Consider the following 20,433-nt stretch of genomic DNA (forward strand, 5'->3'; position numbering starts at 1 on the left):
AATGTGTTTGTACATGTGGATCATATCTGTCCGGGAATAATGCTTAAAAATGTTCATGTGATGCGAAGCATCTTCTTCGTGAATATCATCCCATCCTACAAAACGTGTCAAAAGAGAAGTTATCGATTTTCACAGTTGCATAAATTCAAGATTTAATATCCATGGGAAACATTTGATTTTAGCTATAATTTATTGTCCATTTTAACGATTTATAGAATTGCATTGATTGTTTAAAAAACAATGGAAGATAAAATACAAGATGTTTTTGTGAAACACTGATGTCCCCGTATATTGGTACCCAAACTAGGGACTTCTCACAAGAAACTCAATTGTGAAATTTGAAAGTCCTATCACCACCTGTTCAAAAGGTATGGCCAAGAATATGATTTTGAAAGGTAGGTAAAAGGGTAAAAATTGTCGGTTTCTTAAGAAATGTGTTGCCACACGAATTACATATGTGAAGTATGCAATCCCCAGCCCTAACTGTTCAAAAGTATAAGTTATGGCCAAGGTTACAGTTTTTTTTAAAAGTTGGTCAAAGTCCAAGGTCTAGGTAAAAGGGCCAAAGCTCTTGATTTCAAATGAAAGGTCTTTTCATAAGGATTACATATGTTAAGTACGAAAGCCTTATCCCAAATCGTTCAAAGATTAATTGTTTTTAAAAAGTAGGTCAAATTCGTCAAGGTAAAAGTGTTAAACTCTGGATATCAAATGAAAGGTCTTGTCACAAGGATTACATATGTGAAGTATGAAAGCATTAGCCCTAACCCTATAAAAAGAATTGTCAAGGTTTGTTTTTTTTAAGCTGGTCAAACTCCAAGGTCAACGGGTCAAAGTTCTTTGTATTCAATGAAAAATCTTCTCACAAGGATAACATATGAATATCGTTGATTTTTTGACAGTTTAATTATTTCTTGTATAATGTTAATCTATGCACACTTATCTTATGTTTTGTTTGCCGTATTACGACGTCATAATAGTATGACGTCATATACATTATCACGATGTCATGGCCAAGGTTATTTTTTTAAACGTAGGTAAAGTATCAAAGCTCTGGATATCAAATGAAAGGTCTTGTCACAAGGATTACATATGTATCCAAAGTGTTCTTGTCAACACCGTAGGTAAAAAGCTATATACATGTACATTATCATGTATTTATTTTAATTTATTCCTGTGAAAAGAATTATAATTTGACTTTTTGTTTGTTGTTTGCTGTATGAAGGCACCTTAAAGCTGAGAGAGGGCTGCAAATATATACATTAATTTGTTCGGCACTGAGGGCCACTGAGACGCAATGAGGGAACTGTCTCAATCAATGTAGCGACTACTGCGACACGGGACCTCGATCGATTTATACCATCTCATCCGCAGCACTGGTCTCCATGTCCCGCAGTGGGATTCAAACCCGCGACGTAAGGATCAACTCCGTACTCTGCGACTCCAGATTTATATTACCGTTATAGCAGACTTTTGAGCGAGGATCCAATTTTGACATTTTTAGCGAAGGTGCTAAAATTACTAAAATTGAATATCGCTAAAATTTAACTGTGTTTTATTTGTAATAGTTTCTTTAGGCTAGTGAAAAATTAAAAATCGCTAAAATTGGATCTCACTAAAAATAAAATACCAGAAGAAATCACTAAATTTGCTTCTTGCTAAATTTTCCACCTATATGGTATGTGTTTACAGCCTATATCCTATTTAGTACAGTATGTAAATATACTATTTACATACTGTAAACTATTTATATACCGAAACAATCATAGGCGATTTAATTTTTTTGTTTTTACCAGATATTCCGACATTAAAAAGAAAACACTGTAGAGGCATAATTCAATGCAAGCGGTTTAACAGATTGTATGATAAGTAATGCATCCTGTCCTAAAACAATTAAATTATTTTTAAAAAGTATTTTCTTTGACATTTCGAAGAATTGTCGTTGTCTTCATTAAGGAATGACTCTAATTCTTGGCCAGATTATCGAGTATAATATGGTTTGGGTCAGTTTACGCTTTATAATCCGCGAAGCGGATTATAAAAAAGCGTAAACTGACCCAAACCATATTATAATCGATAATCTGGTCAAGAATTTGAGTCATTCCTTATAATTTAATTTTAAAATAATTAAACAACTGGGGATGTAAAATTGTGTTGTTTTTATTAGTTCAAATTTACCGCGCAATAATACAACCGTAGTAACGGAAGTGATGGGAAGCAAGGGGAGGTAAAAACTGATACATAGATCTAGCAGCCATGATGCTTGTTTACATGAGGTAAGATCGAGCAACTGTTTGAAGTTAAAGGTACATTCATTAAATCTGGAATTTTTCATGAATCCGAAGGACTGGAAATGAGGGGATTGATGGATACAGATGATTCAGCTGGTTGTCAAGGGGGTGTGTCCCCATACCAAACCAGATTATACAAAATGTTATGCGTTCCTTTTTGGAAATCAACCAATGAGAGACAAGAATACAAACAGAATTAAATTATTTTTGATAGAAGTATGATTTTGACATCGCATGTCGAAATGTTTTGACGTCATAGTTACATTGCTAATAACATGACGTCACAGACTCGAGATTCCTTGAACGCTCCGCCCACTGAACACTTTGATTGGTTAAAATTACTAATAAATATTCATGAGGGAGTAGTCCCAGGGAGTAGCTCTGATTTTCCAGGGAGTAGTCCTCAGATGAGCACAATAGTTTCTTCTCGGGGAAATAGGCAGATTTATGGTATTAAGGTGGAATATCCCTCTGATAAGAGAGATAACTTTCTTCAGACATTTTGTCATGAAATTCAGTGAATTGTCATGTCAGAGTTTACAAATTTCATTCATGGAAACCATTATATATAAACTCAATCAAACTTATGCTATGGTACAAATGTTAATTTATAGTTTCTATTGCTAGTATGTACATTAATTATTTATAATAATTTACTTAAAACATTTATACTCAGTTCCTTTAAACAGTGTAAATTGAGAAATCTCTATCTCTTAAAGTATAATTCTTTTAATTGTACAGAAATTTCAGATGCAGTATTGTTTAATATAAACATTTAATTAATATTTTGTTTCATTAAAAAATATTTTCAAGGGCGATAGTGGAACGATAACTCTTGTTTATGGATGCGTGTTATTTTACATGCACAGAAAACAATTTGTAATTGTGATTTAAAAAGCAGCGCTTCAGTATGTTTTCTAATGGGAATTAGATAGGTATGAGAGTAAATATCATTTTTATATATACCTCATATTTCTAATTTAATTGTGAGATAAAAAATAATTAATCTTTCTATTTACCATATCAAATTTTTTTCACATCATGATTTGACATATTATTCATTTCTGAAAATGTAAGCAACGCTTCATACTTTAAACCATTTTCCATTTGAATTTAATGTTATAGTTGTTGCTGAAAATCAATGTCTGGATTTTTAAAAAATATGTCGTGAAATTTGGAGCAGAGGGATATTGCCCCTTAATTTTATATAGAGTAATTACAGTAGAGGTATAATAATCTGAAATATGGAATGCTCCCAAGTCCGAAGTCTTGAAATCTTGGCCTGATTTTTTTTCAATGTTTCAATAAAAGTGCAGTAAAACCGTTCAATACTTACTTGGCTCATGGCGAGCAAGGAATGCTTACTCGTCATAGGCGAATGATCCCACCTCTGGAATTTCCAGTGGTGTGCGCTTTATGCCCACTTCATAGATTTGTATTGTTTATAGATCTTGAGATTGATCACTTTTGGTTGTCTTCATCTTTTATATTGATCGATTCAGTGTCACTTCTCTATTTTTTTTCTATACGGTAGACATGTACATAAATTTATTAATTGTAAGTGATTAAGCAATCACTGTCTAGTTAGGAGGCTATGTCAGGGCATCAACAATAGTGGAAACATAGGATAATTTGCATAACGGGCGAAGCCCCTTATGCTTAAATTATCCCATGTTTCCCACTATTGTTGAAGTCCCTGACATACCCTCCTATCTATACAGTAATTCCTTATATTTCCATTTCATTGCCAAATAAAATTGTAGATTTAGACTTAAAAAATGTAGAGACAAATTTAGATTACATGAGGACTCGCCCACTGACGTCAGACACAAAAGAAGCTGCACGAGATTTACATGCATATTTGGCCTGCTTAGCGTCAAGAGCAGAGACAGATGCGCACGAGATTTGCATGCGTATTAGGTCTTCTTCGCTCCTGACCTATCGACGGCCTAATTTACATTCCGGTAAAATTATCAAGAAATCAACTCCGCTAACTTTCTAAGGGTTATCACAGAGAAAAAAAATTAGAAATGAAAATATATTTTTTTTTATTTCTGACCTGTCAGGCCATGTATGAATGATGAGAATTCAGGTTCTGTCCACAAGAGTGTCCCACTGCTGTCATGAACAGTATCCCGTTTTTGTGGATGGAGGAATCCATCAATGTGTTTATCCATGTCGTACACATGCTGTGCATCAACCGGACGAGATCCTTTAAGATACAAATTTAGTTAACTATATCTTTAGACCTATTCTGTTGAAATAAAGGCCTACAAGTCGAATTACAGAATATATTATGATAAAACATTATGACCTTTAGTGATTGTTAGTTATCAAGGTTCAATCAAGGATAACAGGGTGTACAGGGATTTACCCCAGGTTGTATTCCATACACCCTTCGGCCGAAGCGTGCATGGAATACAATCCGGAGTAAATCCCCGTAGACCCTTGATTCGACCTGGATTACGAATTTATATCCTATGTACTCATAAAAAAATTATTTGTAAACATCAGAGGCTTCTCAACTGTGTCTCAGTCTATCGATGATTTACTATGTACTACAACGCATCGTGACGTCATGTCATTTGCTTTCTATCATAGGAAAAACTGTGCATTGTGGTGTCACGTTTTACCCCCAGCAAAAATCGGGTGCGAAAAAATTTACAGCCGACTCTGTAACTAATTAAAGCCCGTGTTACAAGCTACATAGGAAATAATACTCTTCATTCACGCTTCGCTTTCTGACCTTCTTGCTGATAATCATGCTCAGTTTAAATTAAAAGTTATAATGGTGGTTGATTAATATGGTTGTATCTGTTCTGTTTATGAAATATACAAATAGCTGATGTGCTTAAAATATTTGTATAAAAAAAATGTTAAACATGATACCTGTTTTATGAATGATTATTTCTGTAAGATTTTGATATAATGAAGCCGAACCATCTCCATCATCAGTAGGATGCTGGTGAATCTGAGCTGTAAAAAAAGGTTAGATTTCTATTATATTCATATTGTGTCAGATACAGGTGTTAGTAAGTAAATTCTTCCATGTTTAAATTATAGTTTTAGATTGGTAACTTGCATATCAACATGATTAACTTGCATGTTGACATAAATATGTTGCATGTCTACATAATTATGTTGCATATTATCATAATTTATCTTGCATGTAGGGAGCAGAAATATGCCATCATATGTACACTGTATCTGACATCATAGATGCGAGATGTATCATTATTATGTGGACATACGACCTATTTATTTCAACATGATAACAAGATAATTATGTCAACATGCAAGATAATATTGTAAACATGCAAGATAATTATATCAACATGCGACTTATTTATGTTAACATGCAAGATAATTATGTCAACACGCCACTTATTTATGACGACATGAAAGATAATTATGTTAACATGCAAGATTAGTATTTTGATATATAACATATATTGGATGTTGACATAAATATGTTGTAACTTGCATGTTGACATAAATAAGTTGCACGTTGACATAAATAAGTAGCATATTAACATAATTATCTTGCATGTTAACATAAATAAGTTGCATGCCTACATTATTAACCCGCATGTTTACATAAATATTTTGCATGTTGATATACATAAGTCCCATGTTTACTTAAATACGTTGCATGTTGACATAAATAAGTCGCATGTCTACATAATTATGTTCCATCTTGTATCTACCGTGTCAGATTCGGTCGTCAGTACGGGTCTTTACCCATATTAAAATCAGATTCTCTGAAAAAAAATTTAACTTGTATGTCAACATACATGTAATTATCCTGCATGTAGACATAATTATCATGTATGTTTACGTAATTATCTTGCATGTTAACGTAATTTATCTTGCATGTAGGAGGAAGAAATAAGCCTGTATAGAAATGAAATTATATAAAAGAAAAAAAAAACTAGTATGTTTCAAAACTTACTGTGTATCGGTGCAATGCATTAAAGATATGTATGCCGTATTTTTGCACAGCTGAAACCAAACAAAAATTTCTGAAGTATGATAAGCTATCAAAAATGAAGCATTCTCTCAAATTAGACGAAATATTATTCGGTATTAACAAAGTACTGGTCAGGAAAAGAACACAATATTCTCATGCATATTTATAAAGGACTGACGTTTATGTTGGATCTGCGCATGTGCGCGGGAAAAGCATCACGAGAATCATCAGGTCGAGGAAACTATTTCGTGTGACGTCTGTTCAGCGAGGAACCAACAATACTGACAAATCGACCAATCAGCTCAATGAGTTGTATTTAATGCATTTATAGGTTACTACTCATGATCAGTACATAAATACTTCATGTGTTTTTCGAACAGGCTAGTTTTTTTTTAAATCGCTCTCAGAAAGACGTGTTACATTTCCCAAGCATTTACACGCTTAATGCAATATGTACATTATCATCTACAAATCCCATGCTAACATTTGCATACAAATGAACAATGCTAAAAATAAGAGTTAATTGCTACACTCTAATATACAGGTCCGTTTGTTTACAATTTCCCCGTGCTCTACTAACAGTGAAAAGACAATATTCCTCGGTACAAAAAGCAACGAACTCTGAGGTGTGCTCACGTATTGACATTGATTACAATGTGTACAACTTCGAAACATACGGCATGCTAACAAGAAAAACTGCATTTGTTTGTTAATGTGAGCATGGGAATTCTCAATTAGTAACTATCCTTCCTATTTTTCTAAAACAGGTTTTAAAGAATATGTAAATTGGCTTTCCAGCCGTCAATTGAACTCGCACCGTACAATTCCCTAAACCACGTGTTTGTAGTGAAAACGTAGTAGACCATCATGCTTTTCGGCTCATTCACGAGATTGGACCATTGTTTGCTGTGAGCATGCGAGACCACGTGTTCATGAATATTTCAATAAGAGGCGGTTTAATATCCGATTCGGAGAGAAAATAATTTTTACAAAATATTTCATAACTTTTAAAAGTGATGGAGTGGAATTGTCTTAATTGCAGAAATTACATAACTTATGTAACTTGATGAGACACCACACATATTTATTTCTTTAGCAATAAAACACTAATACGGCATATATATCTTTAACTGAGCATTTGTTAATCTCATGAAATAAGAAATACATGAATGTCGATCTAAATTGAAAGATACGCATGTGACCCTGACATTTCGAAAACTTTTGTTTAGTTTTTGTCAACCATACGTTCCTAAATGAAAAAAGATACTCTGCCTAAATTTCCTATTTTAAAATTAAAAATAGTGGATACTAGTATATAGTGTCTAAGCTTTATCACCCAAGTAAGCAAACATTACGTTCACGCATATAATAATACTACGAAAAAAATAAACTAGTATGTTTCAAAACTTACTGTGTATCGGTGCAATGCATTAATTTAGCATTTTTTAATCTCATGAAATAAGAAATACATGAATGTCGATCTAAATTGAAAGATACGCATGTGACCCTGACATTTCGAAAACTTTTGTTTAGTTTTTGTCAACCATACGTTCCTAAATGAAAAAAGATACTCTGCCTAAATTTCCTATTTTAAAATTAAAAATAGTGGATACTAGTATATAGTGTCTAAGCTTTATCACCCAAGTAAGCAAACATTACGTTCACGCATATAATAATACTACGAGTAATGATAAGGAAGCTTTTTTCAATTCATTGATGAAAATATTTTTTTCTCTCTTCTTTCTGGGCATGATCATACATTTCTTGCATGTGACCCTTATATTTTAAAAACTTTTGATTATTCAGTGTCAACCAAAAGTTCCAACAAAAACTGAATCAGAAAAGGTAATCTCAATGATTACTGGTATTTCCGAAATTGAAGATATATTTTGTATGCCTTCTAACTAAATATATTTTCTTTTTGGTCACATGACCGTTATAGATCGATACGATGAATAAATATTAGTGGATACTAGTATATAAGCTTTACTACCCAAGTAAGCAAACATTACGTTCACGCATATAATCATACTACGTGTACTGATAAGGAAACCGGCTTTCTTCAATTTTTCATTGACGAACATATTTTTTCTCTCTTCTTTCTGGGCTTGGTAGACCAATTTCTTGACTTGCGGGAGAATGAGGAGACGACGGTTTTTATGACATATTTTTTAACAAAAGAAAAATGATCAAGCCCTCACTTTGGTATAAGAAATGATATTATATACAAGTATGAAAGAAAGAAACCCCCCAGAATGTTTCAAAACTTACTGTAAATGGGGCAGTGCATTAACTGAGCATTGTTAATATTATAAAATAAGAAATATGTTAATCTAAAGATATGCATGTGACTCTGACATTTTAAACCTTTTTTGATTAGTTAGTGTCCACAATACGTTACTAAATGAATAAGATACTCTGCAATATTTTCCTATTTCTCAGAATGATATTTATATATTTCTATAAATATGCCTAAGTATAGTCCATCTACATGACTACGACTCACGGGCACTTGTTTCGATAAAAGTTTTAACCCACAGTAAAATAATTACCCAAGATATTCAAATCCGAATTAAACGGAGTATCCCCCACCCCAAGAATTGTTTTCATTTACACTTTCAGAGGAAATACACTGACAAACTGTTTATTCCTACGTCTTCTACGATAATTTATCTACACTATCATATATATGACTCGTTTGTATTCATTTTCTTTAGTCTGTAAACAGCCTCAAAACTCTACTCGCCGAGGGGAAAAGTAGAATTCAACCTTAAAAAAATAGTGTGTTCTAAGTTTCCAAAATAGCTTAATAATAAAAACATGTACAGAAGCAAATATGACTTATATGAATTAAAGGATTTAAACATACTTAAAATAATTTTTGATGTATTTATATTTACCTTCATTTAAATACATATCCTTCCGATTTTTCAATTAACAGCGACAGATTTCCCTGTTACATGAACAAAATAAGAACTACGGGCATCATTTAAAACAAGTTTTATCTTGGTTTGCCAAAAAAAAGAGAAGAAAATTTCAAAATATCCCATGACACATGGAAATCGAATAAAATAAGGTTTATATAAAGTGTTATCAAGATAAATACACAATCCTAATTTCATGACAATCAAAGTAATTTTTAAGGAAAATATACTGTAGCAAGTACATAACCCTGACGAATAATAACATCCTTGTTTTAGATGAGGCCTTCACATCGTTTTTAAGACCGACTTCGGGTGCAATCTATTGTGAGGCGACCTACATACAAAAGTCATGCCATTCCCATCCACATTCAGGTACATGTATATGTGAATGCTTACTGTAGCATTGTATGCTTCTTAATATCAATTCTCTGTAATTATCAAAATTGGTTGGCCACGCATAGAAAAACATTTTGATTTTTTTATAATAATTTTAAACAGCTATGTCATTAATTGTAAAATCTAAAGTGGGTTTATGAAAAAGACCCTTGGTTGCCATAGAAACGGGGTGCAAAATTCTCAATTTCGTTAATTTTGAAAAACGTGTACTTATCAAGAAAAACTGTGTCCAGAAATGAAAAGGGATAACTTAATATGTTTTCATTATTTAAAATTAATACTACAGATTAAAGTAATTATATCTGTAGTTTTAATTTAATCTCTCAATCATAAATGGCCATTTTACATATTATAACATATCAGACATGTGATTGGTTTAGTGGAGTTTTTGGAGGCTTTAAACAAAAAAGGCACACTGATTACAATTTAGTAATAATCAATTATGAAAGGCTGATATTTGATTGTATCAAAATATGTAAAATATTGGTGGGATACTAAAAGATGTAAAAGGAATTCAAAGGTAAAGATTACTTTTTTCTACATTTTGAGGCATTTTTTTGCTTCCTAATTACTTCCCTTGAACTACTCTCTAACGTTTGGAGGTACAATGTGTATTTAGTAAACAGCAATGAACATTTTCTGGCGAAAGTCGGAAAGATCTCATCAAAGTTTTACAGTCTGGAAGAAGAAAAGAAGGCTAGACATCTTAAACAATGAAGACAGAAGGTAAATTTATGTATATACTGAGCATTACAAAAATATCAAGATTAACAAATGCATATTTTCTTAATTTTATTTGCCTTACAATACACAGCTGTTTTACCGGTAGTGGTCAGTGGTCCTTATCAAATCAAGCGAACTATACCTTTTGACAGTTTGACTTTCTGACCTATGAATTAATTATTTTTATTAATAAATATGAATTTGAAGCATATAAACATCACTTGCTGATACAGCTGAACTCCCCCCCCCTCCCCCCGAAATATAAATGTCTATATAGAGATTGTTTAAAATCTGTGCCATTCAGTAGGTTTACTTTTTATGATGTGCTGAGAGAGACTTTTAAGTGAACATTATTTATCTTTGTAATATAAATTTCCACTTCTGTCAGTTTTCATTCATTGTTTATCCTATTATTTCAATTCTTTATTGGGCCATGGCATTAGGCACATATTTTACAGAATTGTGTTGTTAAAATATTTAACTAGAGCAAGTTTGTTTCTATAAAAAAAAGTGCATCAAACATTTATAATGTGTGAGCACAAGCATAAAGTAGCTAAGTTTTTTAAATAGTATTCTATATATCAACAAAATATGGTCATGTGATGTTCATAAGCAGAAAATAGGAAGACAGCATCTTTGTTTTGATGTCATTGTTTTATTTAATAGCTTCTATCTTTTAAACTTTAAATTTATTATATATATCCAAAACTGTACTATATGTATTGACAAAATAGATCTAGGTTAAGAATGCACTGGAAATATTGAGTTATTTTTGTTTATATAGACTCTTTCATTCGTCTGTGAAGTACCGGTACTGTATAATCTAAAGTTCAATTTTGTGTGAATAATAATAATCTTTTCAAATAGCAAACAGTAAAAAATATATATGTACACTTGTATACATATGTATTAGTGTTAAAACAAAATATTACCAGAGGTACTGTGAGCAATGAGCTCACTAAATGATACCCTCTGCCTCCCGTATGGTTATACCTGATGACAAATCCATGTTTTACCGTGGCCAGGAAACCCAAAATATGTGTCAAATCAAAAAGTAAAATAGGAGGTGCACAATGGCAATATGTAATAAAGATTCTGTGAAAGGTTCATTAAATTTCACTCATTGCAGTGGTATAAGAGGAGTTGCGAATAATAAGAGATGGGTACCCTAAAGCGTAACAGACAGACGGACGTACAGACAGATGGACGTACAGCTAGACGCACGTACCAATTACAGTATACCCTACCACTTTTCAAGCGGAGGGTATAATAAAACTATATACATGTACATGTAGAATATTCACCTCTGATTTATAATGATATTTGTTTTATACACACTGACCAATTGTTTTATAATATTCTAAACAAATTATTTGATACTCAGGCAAATATTCACTACTGGTAAGATGATCACACACATGAACATGTCTGTGTATGAATGAAATGAATTTTTCTTTTGATCATGTTCCTAGGAAAATAATTATTTTCATCATTTTTTCATCAAAGGATTTGCCATATAAGATGAATAAAGAAAAAGTAAGACCAGTAAACCAAAACAGGACAAAATAGGCCATGACTGAAGTTCAAGTGCATTCTGCAAGAAAGTGGACAACCTAGATTTTGTTCTTTTCAAGGTAACCATTCTTAAAATATGAAAGTAAATTAAGGACAGATGATACAAACAAAAAATGGATGCCTGGATTGGTATATATTTTTTGGCATAATTTAATTGCAAATTAATGATGCTATTAATAAATTTCTAGAATATTAAGAAATTGTAAACCTTCTGTGATGTTCAAAAGTCTGGCCCTCTTGAAACTATCCTTATTAATCTATACAAATATTTTTCACTTCAAATTCCATTTTTATGCAAATATGAATTAAAAATTAAAAAGTACTTGAAGAAAGTTATTAATTTTACTGATTTAAATATGACCCCAGTTGTTATTTTCAAATTCTTTGACAAAAGTTTGTTTGTATCATCTGTCCTTAAATTGTTAAAAAATATTTCAGTTTTATATCTAAATTTAAACCTTGCTTATTTCTTTTTTTTTAAACAAAATTTCATACCTGTCCAGTAACAGAAGAATTATTATACTAGAATAAAGAAAACAACTTTCTAAAGGATTACATACACATTTAATTAGCTTGAAATCAGTGTATATTGGAAAGTGCAGGAATTATTTACCATTGCAGGTTGAGAAGGGATGCCATATTTTAGGTTTGAAACCAGGCAAGTGAAAGCTGAATTCCAACCTACTTCAACATACTTGTACCCACTGTCTTCAAGATATCAGTGTTTGAGTTGTCAAAGTTCAAATATAATAGGAACATGTTTATCATATTATTTGATGGCATCCTCAAATCTTAAGCTGTATAACAATATGTTTTAGAACTTATCAAGCTTTATCCTGTACCTTGCCAAAAAAACTCAACTCAGCATAATTCTCATTAACTAATTACCAGGTGTTACTTGCGTATGTCAATGTAGGTCATTACTGGTACATGCCTGACCAACAAGAACTCTAAAATTGAAAAATCAGAGACAAGATTTTCAGAGCAGCAGAAACAGTAGAATTTGTCATGTAAATCTAAGGATATGTGCTGTAGTTGAGAACACATGTACTGTAAATGTTGCATATATAAAAAATAAAAAAAGCAAAAAGTTCTCTTGTTTTCAGAATTTATATTTACACGTGAAAAAAAAGGAAAGGAGATTAATATAGTTGGTGTGATGAGATGTTGGCAGGAACCTAGTAAAATGAAAGGAAGAACTTCCTTAAAATGATACTTGTGGGGGACAGTGTCTCATGGGGGGGGGGGGGGGCATTGTTTCAACTGACAGAATACAAAAGATCCATTGCAAACCTAATTATTAATTATATGCCAAACACTATGTTTAAAGTTTTCCATTGTTGGATATTTATGTTTAAATCCAAGATAACTCACCCAAGAGGATGTGATTTTTTTCTAAACCAATGTAATTTTTCTCAAGTTTAAAGCCGTGTTTTATAAGATCAGAAGGGGGGGGGGGTAAATTTTTGACTTCATTCAAAGTATCTGTGGTTTGCAGTTGCCCATGAATTTAATAAATAATTATACAAAGTAACAAGTTGAAATGAGTAAAATATTATGAATGTCCTGCGTGTTTTAGTTTCATTTCAGAATTTTTCAAGTTTGACCAAATCTTGAAAAAGTAAAAGCCACAAGGTTTTATTTGACATACCATTACAAAATGCATTATATTTTTGCAACATCATAAAGATGCAAATTTAAGATTCCAAAAAAATTAGTTCACATTCACATTTAACTCATTACACAGGTTTTATAAAAGAGTAAATAAGTGTAGTTTTGGGAATATTGTTAAGTTAAACGCAGCCATTTTGGTTAAAAATCCGGTATTCATGTCTCCATGGTAACAAATCTTGCATTCCTGTTTCCATAGTAATAGAGAATGGATAGGGAAAATTTTATTTCATATTAGTTTCAATCTAAGGGGATACTTTCAGGAAACTTGAAACATGCCCTGGTTAGTCTACATGTACTTCAAAATTGTCAATTTTATGGAGGAGGGGGGGGGGGGGGCATTTTGTGCAGATGTTCACAGTTCTATCTTGGAACATATTTACATGTATTAATGCACTTGGAAATGGGATGTGAATATTTTTACATGACACTTCTCCTAGAGATGGACTAATTTTACTGTAAATCACGTAAAAACAGGTAGAAAGGAACATTTCTTTTCTATATGAACTTAATGAAATGTGCATATGTTCCTTGAAATACGGAAATTTTGCAGATTTTGGGTAATTTTTCATCAGCTTTTTAAAAAAAATGTTTAAGTGTCCCATAAATATTTTAATGTGTTTAAACTAACTCATGTACCATCTATACAATGCACTTTTTCCTGAATTTCAAATCAGTGTGCAAAGTATTAAAAAATTGCTTTGAAAAAGGGTCTAAAATGGTAATTTTCTCATTTTGGCAAAATGCCAAAATCCCCAAAGCTATGCGTTGTTAAGCCATTATGTAGAATTACAGTTTTTAAAAAATTATGCTGTTATACTAGAGAGGAATAATGGTAGTTTTGAAACAAAAGTAGATTTTCCCATTCTCTCGTTTCTTTTAAGCTCATTTTTATTCAGTAAAACCTACAAAATCACGTTTTTTGGGCAAATTTTAGGAAGAATTTACAGGGGAAACAATAGGTGCCGTTACCATGGCAACGAGACATTTTTTGAAATAAAGAAATATAAAACCATTAATGATGTGACAATGTGAGTACACACAAAAAGTTTCATAGAAATTGAAAATGTATCGTGGCCAAGCATTATTGATATTGTTTGATAATTACAGAGAATTGATATTAAATATCCACACATAAATAAACAAATACTGACGCATGGAATCACATGATATGACAAATATAATGGGTTTTACAATGTACCTATTAATATAATTAAAATACATTTGCATACTTATTTATACATGTATATATAAAGATACACATAAACATCTTACAGGTAATTATCACCTGAAGATATCTGTCAAAGGCGGACTTCTTTTCGGAAGTAGGCGACCTTCATGGCGTTTCCAGATCATCCGTATCCCGAGTAGTACATACAGGTTGTTATACTTCATTATTTTAACTTTAAAATAATGTTAACTCTATTTTTATTAAAAATTATTGCAGGCACGTAGCATCGTTGATGTGGAGATTTGACCCCTTGAATGTTTTAACATTTTGTCCCCTGCATTCACAAATGATAATAAAAGAAAAAGTGAACAAGTTAACACATCCCACGCCCCTCCCCTCTTAATATTTGACAATGTCATGCAAAATAAATGGCATGTTACACATTAAATACACACAAGTAATTCAAAATGAGGTATAATTCCAAAGTAATCGTTACATGTCTTAAAATTCCGTGCAATTATTGAGTCTTTATTTTGTACAGATAAAATGAATATAATAAAAAGTACCGAAATTCCCAGAAAAAAAGGAAGCGGAATTTCTTTGTATTATGCGCCTACAAAATGTGTTCTCAATAACTGCAAAGTTTCACGAAATTAGGTTTAGCAGTTTCAGAAAAGTGACAATTGCAAGTACTATGGGGTATACTGATAATAATAATTATAATAATAATATGTACATGTTTGTATACACTATCCTTCATGTTTCTACATGCCTGTAATACATTTTATCAGTTGTACATTTCCTTTTCAAATATTCTTTATATATATCATTAAGGATTTTAACGCAGATTCATCATATTGTTATACAGTGTGCAGCGCAATAAATACAACAGTGGACAACATTAAGTTCCAGTTACTGCCAATGAATTACGCCATGTAAAATCTGAGTTCTATGACATTGCCAAATTTCCAAATTGCGTTGGTGCAATCGATGGTACTCTAATCCCAATTAAGGGCATGAATGGACCACAGGAGCCTGCTTTCGTATGCAGAAAAAACTTTCATGCCTTAAATATTCAGGCCGTAACAGATTCCAATATGAGGTATAAACGGTATTGATTAAAACATAAATACTAGCACATCACTTTTTTGTAATAGAAATACCCTTGTATACGCCAAAACTTCAACAGGAGAAAATTAAAATATTTAATATATCGTCAAAAGGGTTTTATGAAATAACAACCTTTGAAAATGTAAATGTTGTCAATTTTAAAATAACTTTATTGCACCAAATATAACCAAACAAATATAACAAATATAAGAATGCTAATTGTTTGCTTACATATGCATAAAAGATGAAAAATTGGTTGATATTATTTCAGATTTCTTCAAATCAATACCTGTTTTCCCGGGGCAACTCACGACTCTTTCGTTTTGAGCAACTCGGGATTGTCAGGTGTTATGGAACATCTCGAAGGGGGTGGGTGGTTACTTGGGGATTCTGGCTACCCTCTCAAGGAATGGCTCTTAACGCCATTCTTATCCCCAGCCAATCAACACGAAGTGAATTACAACGATGCCCATGGAAAGACTCGTGTTGTCATAGAAAAATCGTTTGGGGTATTAAAATCCAGATTTAGGTAATTTCGTTAAATCACGCATTCTCAATTTATAGTCTCATTTCGCTTTAAATAATGTACCGCGTTTTAAGTAATATAATATTTCAAATAAAGTTTATTTTCTGCCACTCATATGAACCATTGTTGGTTGTTGATTAAAATGCAACAATTGTTTGTTGTAGTTTGAATGATTGTCTTAGGAGAAAATCACATTTTATAGCAGAAATCGATATTTACGTTACTGTCGCCGATCATCGTGTAGTTTTTATTTTAAACCAAAAAGAAGTTTTAAATCATTTACATATCTTTTTCTTAGTAAGATTGCCGTACATTTGAGTTATATTTTCTGAATATCACACCCTTCACACATATGCGTGTCACAATTTTTTTAAAAGTTTTAATATATTTATCAAATTTTGATGTCACCGCAGAATTATTACTTTTCTATTTGGAAATTCAAAAGGACTGGAAGGATTGATAAACTGACTCAATAGGACTAAGTTGTTACTTTTTAACATCATGAACACCCTTTCTATTGCATGAAATGGTAAAAAGGACACTCTTTATCTGTATTTATGAACAATAGCCCCCCTTTTCTTATAAGTCCAATGGTTAAAAAGTTCAACGATATTTACGTGTTAGTATTTATTCACAAATTAAGTAAGAGAACTACACTGTTCCCTACGGGTCAAATTGCCTTACACTCAAGCACTAGAATATGCCTTTAATTAACAGTGGAATAATTGAACAATGGCATTAAAAGTTATGATAAATCTCAGAAAGATATTTACGTTACCGATATTTACGTTACCCATATTTACGTTACCATGGTTTAAAGTAAATAAGTATTAATTTCCAAAGCTGTTTGAACAGATTTACGAGTGAATCTTTATTATGTAAATACTAAGAACATGAAGAAATATACACGGTTTCTTAAAATGTCATTTTTTCTGTAACAAGAGTGCAGAAATGCAAATTGAAGTGCACATGTAAAGATGAACATTTTTCACTCAATATCTTGTGCATCCGTGTGATTTGAAAATTGAATTGACATAATATTATTCACAAGTAGAATTGTGGTTTAATGATTGAATCTTTCCATTTTGAGCAATTGCTTAATATTGCATAGTTTCAAGTGTAATGCACGTTATCATTCGGAACGTAAATCTGAAACAAAACTTTCTTCAAGTCTGTATTTTGCTGTTTGTTTGAAATGATAGTGTATTGTCAACTTAAAAAAATGGTTATATGCACCTGAATTCTATACCAAGCTTAACATTTTGAAGGAAAAAAAAATCATTTTTGTACGAAATATAATTCCAGAAAATAGGCGCTGCGTTGCATGCAGTGTGTGTGTGTGTGGGGGGGGGGGGGGGTTCCACATCGGGTAAAAAAAAGAGGTGTTGGGTGTCTAGAAACTGGTTGAAATTGAATCCATTTCCATTTTTGATGCTTTGCAAGAAATACAAATATTAACATGTATAAAATTGTGCACCTAATTTTCCCATTGGAATTGTTGCTTAGACATATAACGTATGCGTCCATGCTTTAATGGTACTGAAAATTCAATTTACGTTATATGAACATAGAATGTATATTGCTCTATAGAGCACATGTGATATGCAACTTAATTATTGACAAACCTTTTAAGGGTGGTGGGCGATCTTTGTTTAATTTTTGAGATTTGACGATAAAGTTTTCACAAACAATTAAACATTTCAGACATGTAGCAACAGCGGGGGGGGGGAGCAGCCCCCCTACCCCCCCCCCCCACTTTTTTCTCCAACCTTACTTCAACTATAGTAAATGTTCAGTGAAAGGCTAATTGCCCCCCACCCCCGCTAATAGTGATGTACGGAAAATGTAGTGTAATAATTGGTACTGAAAGTAGTTGGCATTGAAAAAAGTTCGCCTCCCCTCCCCCTCTAGGATTTTCGACTTTGTTCAAGTTTTCTCACCCCCCCCCCTTTTTTTTTTGCCTTGTCAACTTTTCAGGTAAGTAAAAAAATTCTCGCCCCCCCCCACTTTAAAAAACGATGCTACGTGGCTGCCTTTGAAATAATCAACAGATTAAATGATGGAAGGGGGGGTTATGAATTACATGAGTCCTCTATAGATAAATCATAACTTGAATTTTCAATTCAACCCTTTTGTGAAGGTGTATATATAGATAAGAAAATTCATAAAAATCAATAATTTGAAATAATATAATCATTTTTCCCCGAATATACTTTTATTTTTGTATGATATCTATGTGCGATATTTACGTGATATCTAGCAAACACTTCGTAATCAGGTAATGGCGAAATATTTAACTTTCTTATATTCTAAATAATGTGCGTTTCTCTGAGCAGATTAATAAGGAATCCATTAATGTAGCATTTTAGGGAATATTGTCAATATTAAGCTTATCATCGGATGTGAAAAAACTTGTTAAAATAAAAAGAAAATAATTTCATTTAAATGGAAATTATGCCTGTTTTATTTTTACTAATAATTGAATCAAAGATTCTACACCCCTTTTACAAATGTGCTTAAACGGTTTCATAAATGTTTATAGTTAACAAAATTTGATGTCTATTATATTGATTTTGTATTTTAAAAAAATTCTTTCGTTTCCAAATATGGCTTTTCAACATCACATAAATATCTTGGTGTAAAATTGGCCCTCCAACCGCTTTTATTTCGAAGGAGGCCAACAAAACACAGCATGAAGTATGTAAATTAAATTGCGATTTTTAATAACTATACACTTTCATGTTTCAAATGACGTATAAAAGTGTTAATTTCAGTTCACTAAATTTTTTGACTTTTCCCAAGATCTAATTGGTACTATAAATTGAGAATGCGTGTAAATATCTTTATATGTCATATTTGCAAGCAAATATTTTATTTCAAACGTTCAGTACGATAAACGCGACCTTAAATTTTTTTTATTTGAGAAAAAAATGTATATCTATTGCAACCATAAATCAACCTTGTTACAATTTTATTGTGAATTCATTTAAAATTCTGTGGGCCAGTTTTCTTAGATTGTGGGTTTTTTGGTTATTTGTGGAGATAATTTCGTGTATGGGTCGGTTTTCAGGTTCAGTAACAAAGATATCTCTTTCTCAATTTCCTATGAAGATGTAAATTCGTGGTGGTTTGTGGGCGGGGGGGGGGGCTACCAACGAATATCACGAAAATTGAGCCACCACGAATTCTGATGATTCCACAGTATTTACATTCAAGTAATAAATCTTTGCAGGTGTTTACATCGAACTGGAGGAGTACTCCCCTTTTCACCAAGTAGATGTTCTCAAATTATTCAATGCTGTATCCGGCTTCATAATTTAGCTGTTTCAGAGAAAGTCCCCTTACTTGAGGGTGGGGTTGTACAGAACATCAATGACAATGCCTTGTTTAACGCAAACGCACCAAGGAGAGCACAGGATGTGCGCATTCAAGTTGCAAATTTATTTTAACAATTCATCTATTCATTAAATCACACACTTACATTGTAATAAAGACTACTTTATCATTTTGTGTTCAAATTTATTAAATGCCAAATTTGTTTTCAAATGCCGCCGCTATTCTCTCTAGGGCATCTGCTTTTCTCTCCTCTGCGATGGCTCTTCTCTTCTTCACTCCTATCAAATTCAGCATAAACTCAGCGTCGGGGTCGCTGGCCGTGTCTTGATTTTTAATGAAAAGTTTTATAATCAGAACAATGTCAATTGAAACAGAAGAAAATCAAATAAAATCATATGTGTAATGTGAATATTTAAAAGTGCATGAATGATGTTGAAACAGTTCACTGGGGTTTTTTTCTTAACAAACGTAAAATTACGCGAAAATTAAAACTGAAGGAATGTTTAATACATTTTTAATTCATTTTCAATTCATTTTCATAGCGTTGGCATTGTTTCTTTTTTACCTTTACGTTTAGATCCATACAGAGTTGAAGCAAAGAATGTGTCGGTGGAAGGCCCGGACACATGTACACTTGGAGCTTCTTCCGGAACGTCAACTTCTTCTACTATATACATGTACAAACATACATTTTTTAATTTGAAAAAAAAATCAATATTTCAAATCTACACACTTATGTG

General features: G+C 32.2%; 1 protein-coding gene and 2 long non-coding RNA genes across 3 annotated transcripts; 2 read left to right on the plus strand and 1 right to left on the minus strand.

The window, feature by feature from the left end:
- LOC134235854 (uncharacterized) lies at positions 1-5,272 on the minus strand. The gene is made up of 3 exons (XR_009985490.1): positions 5,181-5,272; positions 4,351-4,503; positions 1-95 (listed from the first exon to the last, which is right to left on the minus strand). It is a non-coding gene; the product is annotated as an uncharacterized LOC134235854 (long non-coding RNA).
- A 4,932-nt stretch (positions 5,273-10,204) lies between these two features.
- Positions 10,205-12,741, plus strand: LOC134235855 (uncharacterized). The gene is made up of 3 exons (XR_009985491.1): positions 10,205-10,307; positions 11,811-11,938; positions 12,501-12,741. It is a non-coding gene; the product is annotated as an uncharacterized LOC134235855 (long non-coding RNA).
- A 2,996-nt stretch (positions 12,742-15,737) lies between these two features.
- On the plus strand, positions 15,738-19,820 carry LOC134235856 (putative nuclease HARBI1). Its single transcript, XM_062718021.1, has 3 exons — positions 15,738-15,823; positions 16,103-16,360; positions 19,590-19,820. Exons 1-3 carry the CDS (start codon positions 15,738-15,740, stop codon positions 19,804-19,806), a joined length of 561 nt encoding a protein of 186 aa, XP_062574005.1. The 3' UTR covers positions 19,807-19,820.
- Positions 19,821-20,433: the final 613 nt, after the last annotated feature.

This window comes from Saccostrea cucullata, unplaced genomic scaffold (genome assembly GCF_032062105.1).
Source record: "Saccostrea cucullata isolate Sc308-1 unplaced genomic scaffold, CSIRO_AGI_Scuc_v1 ctg3488, whole genome shotgun sequence".
NCBI classification, from domain to species: Eukaryota; Metazoa; Mollusca; class Bivalvia; order Ostreida; family Ostreidae; genus Saccostrea; species Saccostrea cuccullata.